We start from the raw sequence: 13,589 nt of genomic DNA, 5'->3' as shown, positions 1-13,589 counted from the left end.
CACAGATTAGATCCCACTGATATGCAGATAGTATGTGTAATAAATCTGCTATGTTTAAGCCGCATTCTTGACTTTGAGAGTGCATTAACTCTTAGTGTACAGTAAGCGAAGCATAGAAAGGAGAAACTGCCTAGAGGTTTTAGTGAATTCAGTCCTGCCTCTCCACTGAAAGTAACAAAATAAAGAAAACTCATTATCAGATTTCAACTAATTAAAGAGAACATAAATTTCACTGACTGAAACTGTAAGGAAGAGTGCAGGCCTGATAGGGTTAAGAGTTCAGGTGCCTTTTCTGCGAGTCATATTCACTGGCCAAACTCCAGTGTGCTGAAATAAAGCACTGGAAGGTCCAGAGCTATAGATGTGTGTGTGTGTCTCTTTGTGTGTGTTTGTGCGTAAGCATTAAGGGATGAAAAATTGGACTGAGAAGCCTGACATGCATACAGAGGCAAAATGAAAAGCGAAACACTACACCTGAATAAGTAGGTGTTAATTTTCAGATCACACAATCATAGAATAGCTTTTATTGGCAGGGACCTTCTGAAATCACATTTCCCAACCTCTCCTCTAACTCAAGGTCACCTAGAGTAGGTTGCCCAGGACCACGTCCAGTGGAATCTTATGTAGCTCCACAGACTGAGACTCCAGGAAGATGGTTGCAGGACCAACTTCACAGCAAAAAAAAAGTGTTTTCTTCGAAGTGAGGGCACACAGCTGCTGCTTTCCATCTTGCATGTTCAGATGGCAGCAAAGCTGAGCACGTATCTCTTGTCTGGTCAGTGAGCGCCGCTAAGAAGAGCTTTGGCTCTTTGTTCTTCAGCACCTCCCACCATTTATTTATACACGTGGAAAAGATTCTCCTCTGCCTGCTCAAACTGAACATTCCCAGCTCTGTTGGCCTCTCTTCAGATAAAAGAGATTCCAGTCCCAGAACCATCCTAGTGTCTCTGGGTCTGACTTACTCTAAGAGGTCCGTATCATTCTTGCACCGGGGAGCCCAGAAATGCACCCAGCACCTAACATGTGGCCTTTCTGGGGCTGAGCAGAGAGGAAGGTTCACCTCTTGACTTCCTGTTTTGATGAAAACAAGATTTCTTATTCTCATGTGAAAATGATGTGAATCTTCCAGAAATATCAGTCCCTAAAATACGTATTGTTGTTGCTGTTGATAAAACTGAATTTTTTTACCAAGCCTTTCTTTGGCCTCCCATGAAAGTCATCTTATTGTTCTGCAGCATCTTTGTGCAACTTGATATTTGCAAAAAGCAGTGCAACCAAGCTTAGCTGGGCAGAGCCACCATGAATGCCACTAGGCTTTTTACTGATGTCCATTACTTGATTCAAGCTGCTTTATTTATAAATGATCATAGAATCATGAAATCACACTATGGCCTAGATTTGAAGAACCATAAAGTTCACTGAGCTCCAAATGCCGCGCTGTGGGCAGTGTTGCCACCCTCAGATCCAGCTGCCCAGGGCCCACCCAAACTGGCCTTGAATGCCTCTAGGGACAGGGCACCTACAGTTTCTCTGGGCAGCAGTGCCAATGCCCCACCACCATCTTAGTAACAGTTTCCAACCTAACATATAGCCTAAATATCCACTCCTTTATTTTAAAGCCATTCTCTCTTGTTCTGTCAGTATCGTGAGATATAAAACCTTGGCTTCCTTCATAGTGATAAGCTCCACTCAGGTACTGGAAGGCCACATTGCAGTCTCCCTGGATCCTTCCCTTCTCCAGGCTGAACAAGCCCAGCTCCCTTAGCCTTTCTCCATAGGAAGGGTGCTTAACCCTCAGATCATCTCTGTGTCCTCTGGACCTCTTTAAGATTACAAAAGCTTATGGTGTATGTCTTGTTTGAAGACTGAAGTTCTAGAGTGTCAAATTCTTCAGCTCTTTTACATAGAATTGCAATTAAATCTGCTAAGGTACTATTGAAACACAGTATTGTGTTATTCAGGTTTCTATTTCTTAGCCAGGTATACCTTTGAAGCATATTATATCATGCCACTCATCTGGTAATGATAAGCAGTTCTAAGTCATATTCATCTATTTCTCTAGTTTCCAGCAGCAGCTGGAATTGTGGAGGCTCAACTCTTATTGGAAATGCACAGAAACCAACAGGAATTGCAGATGCATGCAATAAATTCAGACCAGTGAAGAGGGTTTCCCCATTAAAGCATCAGCCAGAGAGCTCTGAGAACAATGAAAGTGATGACCAAAAGAACCAGAAAGGTGAATACCAGAAAGGCAGCGAATCTCAGCCTGCACCTCCAAATGATGACCAGAACCTGGGAGAAGGAGACAACCTTAAAAGTAAAAACATTGAGCCTACTGTTCTGCTTGGGGAGCTGGAGCACTATGACCTGGATATGGATGAAATTTTGGATGTGCCTTATATTAAGTCAAACCAACAACTTGTTCCTTTCACAAAGGTAGCCCCTGAGAAAAAGAATTTCAGTCTATGTTCAACTGTGAATGGTGTTAGTGGCAAGACCTGCCCTACAGAGAACACAGAGCCTGCTGGGGTGACACAGTTCTGCGTTCTCTCTCCTGTGAAAGGCTCTCAGCTGAGAAAAACACAGCCCATTGTCCTTGATCAGCACAACCATTTAACAGAAGAATTAGAGCTTTCCCAGCCTTTAGCAAAGTGTAGCTCAGTCCATGAATCTGAAGCCCAGGGCAAAGGGTTCCTCTGTAGGACATTTGTTGGTCCTCAGGCTCACAAAACTGAGAAGACTATGCCAAACTGCCACCTAAGGACTTTTCACCTGCAGACAGCAGTGGCAGAGAGCAAGCAGCTTGAGGAACTGAATATGAGCTGGAGCAGCGCAGGGGGGCCAGAAGAGAGAAATGAAGAGGTGAAGAAATTTAAGAGCATCTTAAACATTGTAAAGGAGGGGCAAATATCATTACTGGTAAGTATCATCTTTTTTCATAAACCACATAGAATTGGGGAGTTCTGTGTCGTGGTTTGTTTCATTGACAAAGCTTATAAGGTGTGCATTTTGCATCATCACTTTTTTGTATCTTATATGCTCCTTAAAAACTGGGTGAATAATGTTAAAAGGGCATGTTTTCATCTTTAAATCGAATGTGTAGCAAAGATGGGATACAAGATTGCTTGCTTAGGTTATGTAGTAACCTCAAAAAGATAGACATCATAACCATGGAGTTCATTAGTATATCAAATTTTAATCCTAACTGGGTTTTGTTTCTCAAAACATTTGTGGGTTGCTTTGTTCAGTTATTGGTGGTTTATCTCAGTTGTTATTTAGGGGCAGACAGTGGGAACAGAGGGCCTTCTGTTGTATTCTGATTATTATTCAGGAGTGTTTGTGCTGACTCGTTGCAGCAGCATTCTTGGGCTGGAGCTTTCTCTAACGCCTCATTGGCCTCTGACCTGTTTGAAGCTTTCAGTAATTCCAGCTATGTGATCAGACACTGTCAGTGATGTTTACTGGAGTAAGGAGGTGCAAGTGAACACAGTGATGCAGAACACGTGATCCCCGCTCAGAGTGGCTGGAGGAGGTCCAGCATCAGTTAAACTGGTTTTGTTAAGACTTTTGTTTAGCTTTTCTGTTTATCAGCCTAGCTCAAGCACAACGGCATGCTATTAACATAACAGCAAAAACAAAGGCAGACATCCAAAGACTAGGCAGGGGTAGGAGAGTATAGTAGAGTGCTCTGTAAATAAAGAAATAAGAGAAAATTTACCCCAAATTGTGAAATGTTGGTAACTGGTAAAAACAAAGCAGACAAACAAAAAATAAGGGCATAGTAGGTAGGTGGGTGGGCAGAAAACATTCATTTTGTCCAAATGGGTCATAACCTCTGAGTGAAGTGAATTCATCAGTGAGTGGTCTGGCAAGTCTGCACAGCTCTAGGAATTTACCACTGTTACTGCTGGAGTTTATCATTCCAATTGTTTTGTCTGAAAATTAGATGTGGGCAGGAGTAATGTATTAAGTCATGGTTGTGATTTTGGGTAAATATTCCAACAAATTATTTTTTTTAATGGAAACAAGCTACCAAATAAAAGTCTTCTCATGTTCTAACTGCATTAGATTTTGCTAAATGCAAGCAGACACTTTTGTGATGAGCAGAACTAAACAGCAACATTTTAGGAGTCAGTCATGGATGTTTCCTGTTTGATGATTCATTATTATAAAATCAAAGAAGAGATAGAGAAATCAACTGTAAATAGGCAGAACTTAGGGAAATGCAGATGTTTTTACCACTTCTTTGTTGGGAAAAGTAAAACAAGAAGCTAAAGCTACTGAAGATCTTGCACTGTTACATGCCATTTGGACCTGGAAAGAAACTAAGCAGTGAATCTAGTCAGTGAGCACCCTGCCTCCATCCTTTTGCTGATGGTAGCCAGGTGCTGTACAGATGCAAAGCTTCTGATTTTCATATGTAAAAGAACATACCTATAGGAAAATGTCTTCGTCTTGTGTCTTGGGTTCTAAAGCTTAAAGTTCACAGTGTCTTTTTATCCTGTTGTAACTAACGTGTAACACCTTCTTTAACAGCCACATTTGGCAGCAGATAATCTGGATAAGATTCATGATGAATGTGACAACAATCTGTTGCATGTAGCAGCATCAAAGGGACATGCAGAATGCCTGCAGCATCTCACTTCTTTGATGGGTGAAGACTGTTTGAATGAAAGAAACATGGAGCAGCTAACTCCAGCTGGTTTAGCAATAAAGGTAACTCAGTCTCTGTCTCTACTGTAATGTGACATAATCACAGAATCACAGAATTGTAGGGGTTGGAAGGGACCTCTAGAGATCATCGAGTCCAACCCCCCTGCAAAAGCAGGCTCCCTGCACCACGTCGCACAGGTAGGCGTCCAGGCGGGTCTTGAATATCTCCAGAGAAGGAGACTCCACCACCTCCCTGTGCAGCCTGTTCCAGTGCTCCGTCACCCTCACCGTAAAGAAGTTCTTGCGCACATTCATGCGGAACTTCCTATGCTGAAGTTTCAGCCCATTTCCCCTAGTCCTGTCCCCACGCACTACTGAAAACAGACCAGCCTCGCCACTATGGCTCCCACACTTCAGGTATTTATAAACCTGGATCAAGTCCCCTCTCAGCCTTCTTTTCTCAAGGCTAAACAGACCCAGTTCACTTAGTCCCTCCTCATAGGGGAGATGCTCCAGGCCCTATAAAGGCATAAAGGCAATTTAGCTTCTTTCTGTGATGTGAGTAGGTAATATATCCAGCAGGATGTTATTTTTCAAGCCTCTTGTTAAATGGGAAAAGAACAGTACCGCTTAAACCAATAAGTACCTCTGTTATGAGGTAGGATGCAGTGTCAGCTGTAAGAATAACATTGATGTTTTTGTATGTTGTTGTCACTGAGTATACATTCATATTTTAATTAATTAACTGACTAAAAAATGCAGTGTTCACAGGAACATTAATTTAATTCGTGCTCAGTTGTATCTTTAGGGAACAGAAAACCTCTTACAAATATATGTGGGATTTTGAAAGATAGATGTGAGACCGTGTTTACAAAGCATGAAAAAACTGATCCACATCCAGATTTGAACTTCCTGGCTGTCTGGAACAGTTGCATCAAAGTTAAAATCTACATTTCTACAGAGCCACCTGTAAGAAACTGCAAAAATCAGGATGAAAGCTTACTGGAAAGCCTAATATACAGCAAAGTATGAGACTGAATGGTGTATCTTTGCTAAACTAAAACTTGCTGTGTACTGAATGCTGGTAATTCAGCCAAACTTACCCTGAGTCTTTTGTAAGTAAGGTTGGATGGTCGAAGACCGTTCCTCTTAGTCACTGTGTACCTTCAGAAGAAAAAATGGTAATGGTGATGACTGTTTCTGATTTTTCATTCTTTTTTAATTGTTTGATTCTTGGGAAACTTGAGGAACTGACAGACACCCAGTAGATTCCAGCTTTCAGGTTTATATCTTGGAGAGGTCATTACAGTGACCTGGTGACCTCATGCTGATCTCAGGGATTTTATTCCATTTAATGAGGATAAATTTAAACAGATAGTTAGCTACACTAATTAATTGCTGTCCATATATTTATATGTCATATAGTCATAAATATATAGTCATATATTTAGCTTCAATACCCTGGCCTATGTCCAACCTGAATAATTACAGTCTGCAAATTTGAAGTCTTACGGTTTTACTTGGGAATAGTCTTCTTTCTCGTTATTTCAACATGGGTAGATAAAGCATTTAAGATAAAGTTATGTTTGACTTTTTCTCTGGAACGATTGCTGTTTCATAATCAGTTCCTGTAAAAGTTCTGTAACACCTGAGCATGCTTTGGCATTTCTAGAAAAAATGTGTGAACATAATAGAATTATCATCTAAACAAGAGTGCTCAGGCCCAAGTGTTTCTAATGAAGACCTGCATGATGGCTGGGCTGGTCATGTGCAAGAGTCTTAAGGTGATCTGCCTTAACTAAATTATACAGTTCTTAATCCATACTCCCAAAATACTCTGAAACTGAATAGAGTGAACTTTATCCTTCTTGCTCTTACTGTAATTCAGATAGCCATATACCGTGTGGGACCCACATCTATGTTCCACAAGAATGATGATTATCAGAATGAAAGAAAGCTTGTGTGCAGGAACATACATTTCCATGACAGATAACTTTAGCAGACAATTTAGTGGTGACAAATAGCATTTGCCAGTAGATAATGAATGATTGCAGTAGATTATTTTGATTCAGGACTTCTTTCTGACATTGAGCTATAATCTAGGGAATTAAAATGTTGTGGTATATTGTAGCCAGCACCTTAGTCATGTTGAAAACAGAAGAAAGCAGGTGGAGTAAAAGAATGTGCACTTAAATGTGTATATACATGCTTATATATGGAAGAAATAGAACAGACAAAATTGTTTCTGTTTTTTTTTCTTTCTTCCATGAAATGTGAAGTGGGTTAATTTTTTTTGCATCCTTATCCTTGTTGTTGTAAAAACAAATCTGGAACTTGAATTTGACTATTTCTTTCCTCTGCACAATAAGTTTTTCCTTTTTATGCATTCAGAAAGTTTTCTCTGTTCTCTCTGCTGGCTTGATTTTGATGGAGTGCTTGAAATTATTGTTTTAGCTATAAAGAATACAATACCTTCATGAAAATAACAGTTGAACAGTGAAGTAGGAGCAGGTCAGAGTGTGTGCTGTGACAAACTACATCTGCTGAGGTATCATTGTTGAAAGGGGAAACTGCAGCAAAAGAAGCTGCTTAGAATTCCTGCCTTTACACCAGCCCACAAGCAAACTCTGAAGAAAATATATTCATCTATTTTTGCAGCCCCTACATCCTACTTCATAGAAACTTGCACATAGCTGTAAGTTTGTGGATAGTACTTGGGGACTCTTTAATGTGGGATGTAAAAGAAGCTCAGAAAAAGAACCAACTCCTTGTTTGTGTTTGATCACAACTGGAGCCACTAAAAAAAAAAAAAGTCAATGAGTGTTAGTAATTGGAGACTCTTTGCCGAGAGGCACTAAGGCATCCATCTGCCTCCCCCATAACTTCTCCGGAGACGTTTGCTTCCTGCCAAATTAGGGATGTCAAGAAGAAGACATCAAGAAGGTATGATAAAGCTGCATGACTACCATCCCCTCCTGCTCTTTCAATCCAGCTCACAGAAGGCTGCAATCAGGAAACTGAAAAATATCAAAAAATGCTTTACATCCCTTGGGAAGGTGTTGAGGGGACTGGGAGCACAAGTAGTGTCCTCCTCAGTCCTGAGTTGGAGACTGGGATCCGGATAGAAGGAGTAGAAGAGGAGTTGCCTTCTATCTTAAAAAGTGGGTAGGCTGTGAGGAGCTCCTGCTGAGTAAGTCATGAACAGGTTGAGAGCCTGTGGTTTAAGATTAGAGATGGGACCACTAAAAGGCAGCTGGTGGTTGCAGTCTGTGACAAGCCATCTGAACAAGGGGAGCCTACTGATGACGCCTTGCTGCTTCATCAGAAATAAGTGTCATACTCACAGACTCTTACCTCGTTGGGGGATTTCAACCCATATTTCTGTTGGGAAAACAATTTGGTGTGGTGCAAGCAATTCAGAGACTCCCAGAGACCATTGATGACAACTTTCAGATTGAGGTATTGGACAGACCCATCAGAGGTGAACCTGATGCCCATCAATGTGTAAGAAATCATTAAAGACATTAAGATTGGAGGAAACCTGGGCTGCAGTGACCATGCCTTGCTTGAGTTCGTGAACTCAAGAAAAATGGGCCTGGCAAAGAGTAAAGTCAGAACCCTGAACTTCAGGAGACCGATCTTTGGGCTGTTTAAGGAATTTTTGGAGATCAGTGATGAGCAGCATTCCTCACGGATCAGTGTAGGGAGTGGTGCTCTTTAACACCTTTGTAGGTGACTTGGACAGTAGGTGACTTGGACAGTGGGATTGAATGCACCCTCAGCAGGTTTGCAGATGACCCCTAGCTGAGCGGTGCAGTTGACACACTAAAGGGAGGGGATGCCATACAGGAGAACCTGGACAGGCTTGAGAGGTGGGCCTATGCCAACTTCATGAAGTTCAATAAAGCCAGGTGCACAGTCCTGCTTCTGGACTGGGGCAATCTCAAGCACAGATACAGGTTGGGTGGAAAATGGCTTGAGAGCAGCCCAGAGGAGAGGGATTTGGGGATGTAAACTCATGAGCTGGCAGTGTGTGCTTGCAGCCCAGGCTGCCAACAGTGTCCTGTGGAAATACAAGAAGGACTGTACAGAGCAGCAGCTGTAGAGCAGGATAAACAGCATAGGAACCAAGGGCACCTCTAGAAGAAGAAAGAACAGCTTGTGACTCTGATCGGAGAAGTGCCTGCATGAACAGTTAGAGAGTGTTTGTGGAATGTTCTGTTGACATGTAGGGGCGAATGCGAAAGCTAAGAAAAGGAGCTGTTAGTAATAGGTGAATGGTTGGACTGGATGATCTTTTAGGTCTTTTCCAACCTTGGTGATTCTATGATTCTATGAAAACTTGTGAAGATATATAAGTGATGTGAGAACTTGTAATAAAACGACTGGCATCATTCACATCCTCATCTGTGCATCAGATGCAGCAGTGTCCTAGGTTGCATCAAGAGAATGACTAGCATTTCAAGGGAGGTGATTCTGGCCCCCTACTCTGCTCTTGCAAGACTCCACCTGCAGTACTGCATTCAGGCCTGGGGCCTCAACACAAGAAGGACATGGGGCTGTTGGAGAGAGTCCAGAGGAGGGTCATGAAGATGATCATAGGGCTGGAGCAGCTCCCCTTTGAGGACAGGGTGAGAGAACTGGGGTTCTCTTCTCATCCAGCCTGGAGAAGAGAAGACTCCAGGAGGACCGTATCGTGGCCTGACTGTACCTGTAGGGGGTCTACAAGAAAGGTGGGGAGGGATAATTTATAAGGGCAGGTAGTGACAGGAAAAGGGGAAATAGCTTTAAACTGGAAGAGAGTAGATTTAAGCTAGATATTAGGAAGAAATTCTTTACTGTGAGGGAGGTGAGACACTGGCACTGGTTGCCCAGAGAGGTTGTGGATTCCCCCTCCCTGGAAGGTTTCAACACCAGGCTGGATGAGACTGTGAGAAACCTGGTGTAGCGGGAGATGTCCCTGCCTATAGCAGAGGCTTGGACCTTAACTCAAGCCATTCTAAGATTCTGTGATTTCTTGGGAAGCTGTCCTCAGGGACAAAGCACTGGAACAAAGCTGGAATTAAGGTTTTAAGGATGCCTTTCTGAGAGTGCAAGAGCTCTGTTCCTCAGTACAGGAAAGCCAGAATGGGAGACAGGAAACCACGATGGCTGTGCAAGGATCTGATGGTCAAACTGAGGGAAAAGAAAGGCAAGTGCAGGCAGTGGAAGCAAGGATGTGTCACCTGGGAAGAATACAGAGATGCTGTCTGGACTTCCAGAGACGGGATCAGGAAAGCCAGGACACAGATGGAGCTGAACTTTGTGAAGAAAGTTAATAACAATAGGAAGGGATTCTATAGGTACATTGGATTGAAGAGACAGGTCAAAGAGAACATCCCTCCTCTGATGAATGAGAAAGGAGTACTGGTTATAAAAGAAGGCTGAGGTACTCACTAAGTTCTCTGCCTTAGTTTTCACTGGCAGCCAGGATTCTCACATCCCTGAACCTCTTGGTGGGAAACTGGTGGAGAAAAATGCCCCCCACTGTAAGGGCAGAGCAAGTCTGAGACTGGCTCATGAACCTGAATGTGTACAAGTCTATGGAGCCAGACAACTTGCATCAAAGTGTCCCAAGGGAGCTGGCTGAGGTGGTTGCTGAGCCAGTCTTTAAAAGATTTAACTGTCAGGGGAAGTCTGCGGGGACTGGAAAAAGGGAAACATCATTATCATTTATAAGAAAGAGAGGAAGGAGGACCTGTGGAACTAGAAGGATGAGCAGGTGATCTGAGACAGCCAACACAACTTCACCAAGGGAATATCATGCCTGAACAATCTGTGATGGAGTGATGGCATTGGTGGGCAAAGGGAAGGCAACAGATGTCATCTACTTCTGCAAGGCCTTTGACATGGTCCCCCATCACATCCTTATCTCTAAATTGGAGATATATGAATTCGAAGGGTGGAGTATTCAGTGAATAAGAAATTGGTTGGAAGGTCACAGCCAGAGGGTTGTGGTCATTGACTCTATGTCCAGCTGAAGGTGGAGGACACCAAGCGGTGTCCCTCAGCAGTCCATCTTTGAACCAGCACTCTCTAACATCTTTAATGTAGATGATGGAATCAGATGCATCCTGAGCAAGTTTCCTGAGGACACCAAGCTGAGAGGTGCAGTTGATATGGTAGAAGTAAGGGATGCCATCAAGAGGGACCTTGATAAACCCAAAATATGAGCCCATGTGAATCTAATGAGGTTCAACAAAGCAAAGTGCAAGGTTTTGCACTTGTATCAAGGTAATCCCAGATATGTGTACAGTCTGGGAGAAAAATTATTTGAGATCAGCCTTGAGGAGAAAGCCCTTGTGGATGTGAAACTTAACATAAGCCAGCAGTGTGTGGTTGTAGCCTGGAAGGCCAGTGTTATCCTGAATTCCATCAGGAAAGGGATGGCCAGCAGGGCAAAGGAGAGGACTATCCCTCTCCTCTGCCCTCAGGAGGCTCCAGCTGGAATATTGCATCCAAATCTGGAGCCCCCAAAATGGGAAAGATGTCAAGTTTTTGGAGAGGGTTTAGATGAGGACCATGAAGATGATAAGAAGGTTGGAACATTTCTCCTCTGATGAGAGGCTGAAGGAGCTGGGCTTGTTCAGTCTGCAGAAGAGAAGGCTGCAGGGAGACATCATTATGTCCTTGCAGTATTTGAAGAGAGCTTATAAACATGAGAGAAATCAACTTTTTATACAGTATATAGTGATAGAACAAGGGGGAGTGCTTTCAAACTGAAGGAAAGGAAATTTAGATTAGATGTCAAAGGGAAGTTTTTCTCTGTGAGGGTGGTGAGGTGCTGGAACAAGTGGCTCAGAGAAGTTGTGGATGCCCCATCCCTGCAGGTTTTGAGGCCAGGTTGGATGGGGCCCTGGGTAAGCTGACCCAGCCTTGATCTAACATCTGGCTGCCCTGCCTATGGCATGGGGGATTGGAACTTGTTGATTCATGAGGTCCCATCCAACATGAGCCATTCTGTGATTTTGTGATCACAGGTCCTATTTCTAAGAATTAAGTGTTCAGATACGACATATACAAGACCTGCTCCAAAAGTAATGCCTCCTTTTTAAAATTATGTTGGCCAACAATGTCCTAGTGTTGGTGATATGGCAGCAGAGGGGCAGTCTGGCAAAATGTCTGACAAATGTCTGACATGGAAGTGCATAAAAAGCCAAGCTGTATAACTTAATTACTTCATGAGAAGAAGGATGGCCCAGATCGACATTCACTGATGCTTGCTGAACATTTATGAAGACCAAACAGTGAATGTGAGCACAGTGGCATGATGGGTGGTGCATTACAACAGTGGTGACAGCACAGATGTTTGTGAGCTTTGCATGCATGCTTTTGTTCAATACTGATGACTGATGTAAAAGTAGAGCTAGTAGTAGTGACTATGTTGAAAAATAATGTTTTGTAGCTGGGAATTTGCTCTATTAAAGAGTGTTGTTGTGCTCTTTGAAACTGTTGTAGCTTCCATTAAAATAAATAGGATGCATTGCTTTCAGAATGACATACATATAATAATAGCTTAATTTTGCATGCACTTAGTTATTGATCAATGAAAACTAGACCTTATAGGGAAATTCATTGTTCACTGTATTTTGGCAAAGGAACCTTGGTTCCAGACATTGAGTTTCACTGTATGGGTTGTAGAAGGGTAGCTACTGTTTTGTTCTTTACGATCTAAGAGTATCTAAGAAGCATCGGATTGTGTGTGTAATATTATTTCACTGCCTCTTGAACTGATGAATGCTGTGGTACCATTCAGCAAATATTTTGTGCTAACAGTTTTACTCAGCTGCACATTTAGGAATGAGAAGATGGAAATCCCAGGGCAAGTGTAAGCTGATGGCATATTGTAAGTAACCAGATTGTATCTGATCCGTGACGGCAAGATAAACAAACGTAATGCTTGAGAACAGATAAAAGATGAACTTTCAGAGAAACCAGAATTTCATAACATGCTAATAATACTAACAAGCTTTTTCCTGTTAAGTAGATGTGTTTGGATTGAAACAGATAAGATTTTTCATGTTTCTTAATTTGTTTAGAATGGTCAGCTGGAGTGTGTTCGGTGGATGGTGAGCGAAACAGAAGCTATTGCAGAGTTAAGCTGCTCAAAAGATCACCCAAGCCTTATTCATTATGCTGGCTGCTATGGTCAGGTATGATTTTCACTTTTTCAAGAAGATTATTGTGTTATTCACATAAGAATTTCAGTTTAAAGATTCTTTATCATTTTGTGGTTCTTAAACACAGATGTTTGTAATTAGTTCAAATGTTGAAAGAACATTTCCCACTTTATATTTTTTTTCAGTATTCTCCTTCTCAAGTCCTGTTTTTTTGTTTAGGCTTTTTTGTTTGTTTGTTTGTTTAAGTAATGGTTTGGGTGAGGTTTGCTGGTTTATTATGCCAGCCTATCAGTGCCATGACCATTAGGTGAATTTTGCATCATGATCCCTTAGGGCTCTCCTAGGACATATCAGAAAATCATCAGACTTTTTGGATAGTTCAGATTCCTTTTCCAGGAGAGATTAATCTCAAAAAGAAAAAATAAAGAAAAAAAAAAAAAAAAAGAAAAGAAAATTGGCATGTTGTGGCGATTTAGGAATTCATTATATTGGCAGTGAAGCAAAGCATGGTGAAACTTGGACATCATCTGTCCAACTCTGGTTTTATTGAGAATTATGTATAAAAATATGTTGCAAACCAATCCTGTTCCACACCTAGCTTATATATAAATCTAATCATGAGAAACCACAGAAGTACAGCATTTTGGTACTTGGCTAATGTCTGGGGAAACATATACCACTCCACTGCACCACATTCTCCCCTTACAGTCTGTTTTTCCTAAACAGACCTTGCAATAACCCCTCTTCAAAATACCTTCTCAAGAATATACTATACAA

At 42.0% G+C, this 13,589-nt stretch overlaps 1 protein-coding gene across 1 annotated transcript in view; it reads left to right on the top strand.

The window, feature by feature from the left end:
- Window positions 1–13,589, top strand: part of SNCAIP (synuclein alpha interacting protein) — an 81,343-nt gene that overhangs the window by 46,801 nt on the left and 20,953 nt on the right. The window contains exons 4-6 of the mRNA XM_072360280.1: window positions 2,063–2,919; window positions 4,537–4,716; window positions 12,732–12,845. Of these exons, the coding sequence (XP_072216381.1) occupies window positions 2,063–2,919; window positions 4,537–4,716; window positions 12,732–12,845 (1,151 nt within the window). The remainder of the gene's footprint in view (window positions 1–2,062; window positions 2,920–4,536; window positions 4,717–12,731; window positions 12,846–13,589) is intronic.

Source organism: Excalfactoria chinensis, chromosome Z (assembly GCF_039878825.1).
Source record: "Excalfactoria chinensis isolate bCotChi1 chromosome Z, bCotChi1.hap2, whole genome shotgun sequence".
NCBI classification, from domain to species: domain Eukaryota; kingdom Metazoa; phylum Chordata; class Aves; order Galliformes; family Phasianidae; genus Excalfactoria; species Excalfactoria chinensis.
The sequence above is the reverse complement of the archived record's forward strand: the minus strand, read 5'-3'. Positions and strand labels throughout refer to the sequence as shown.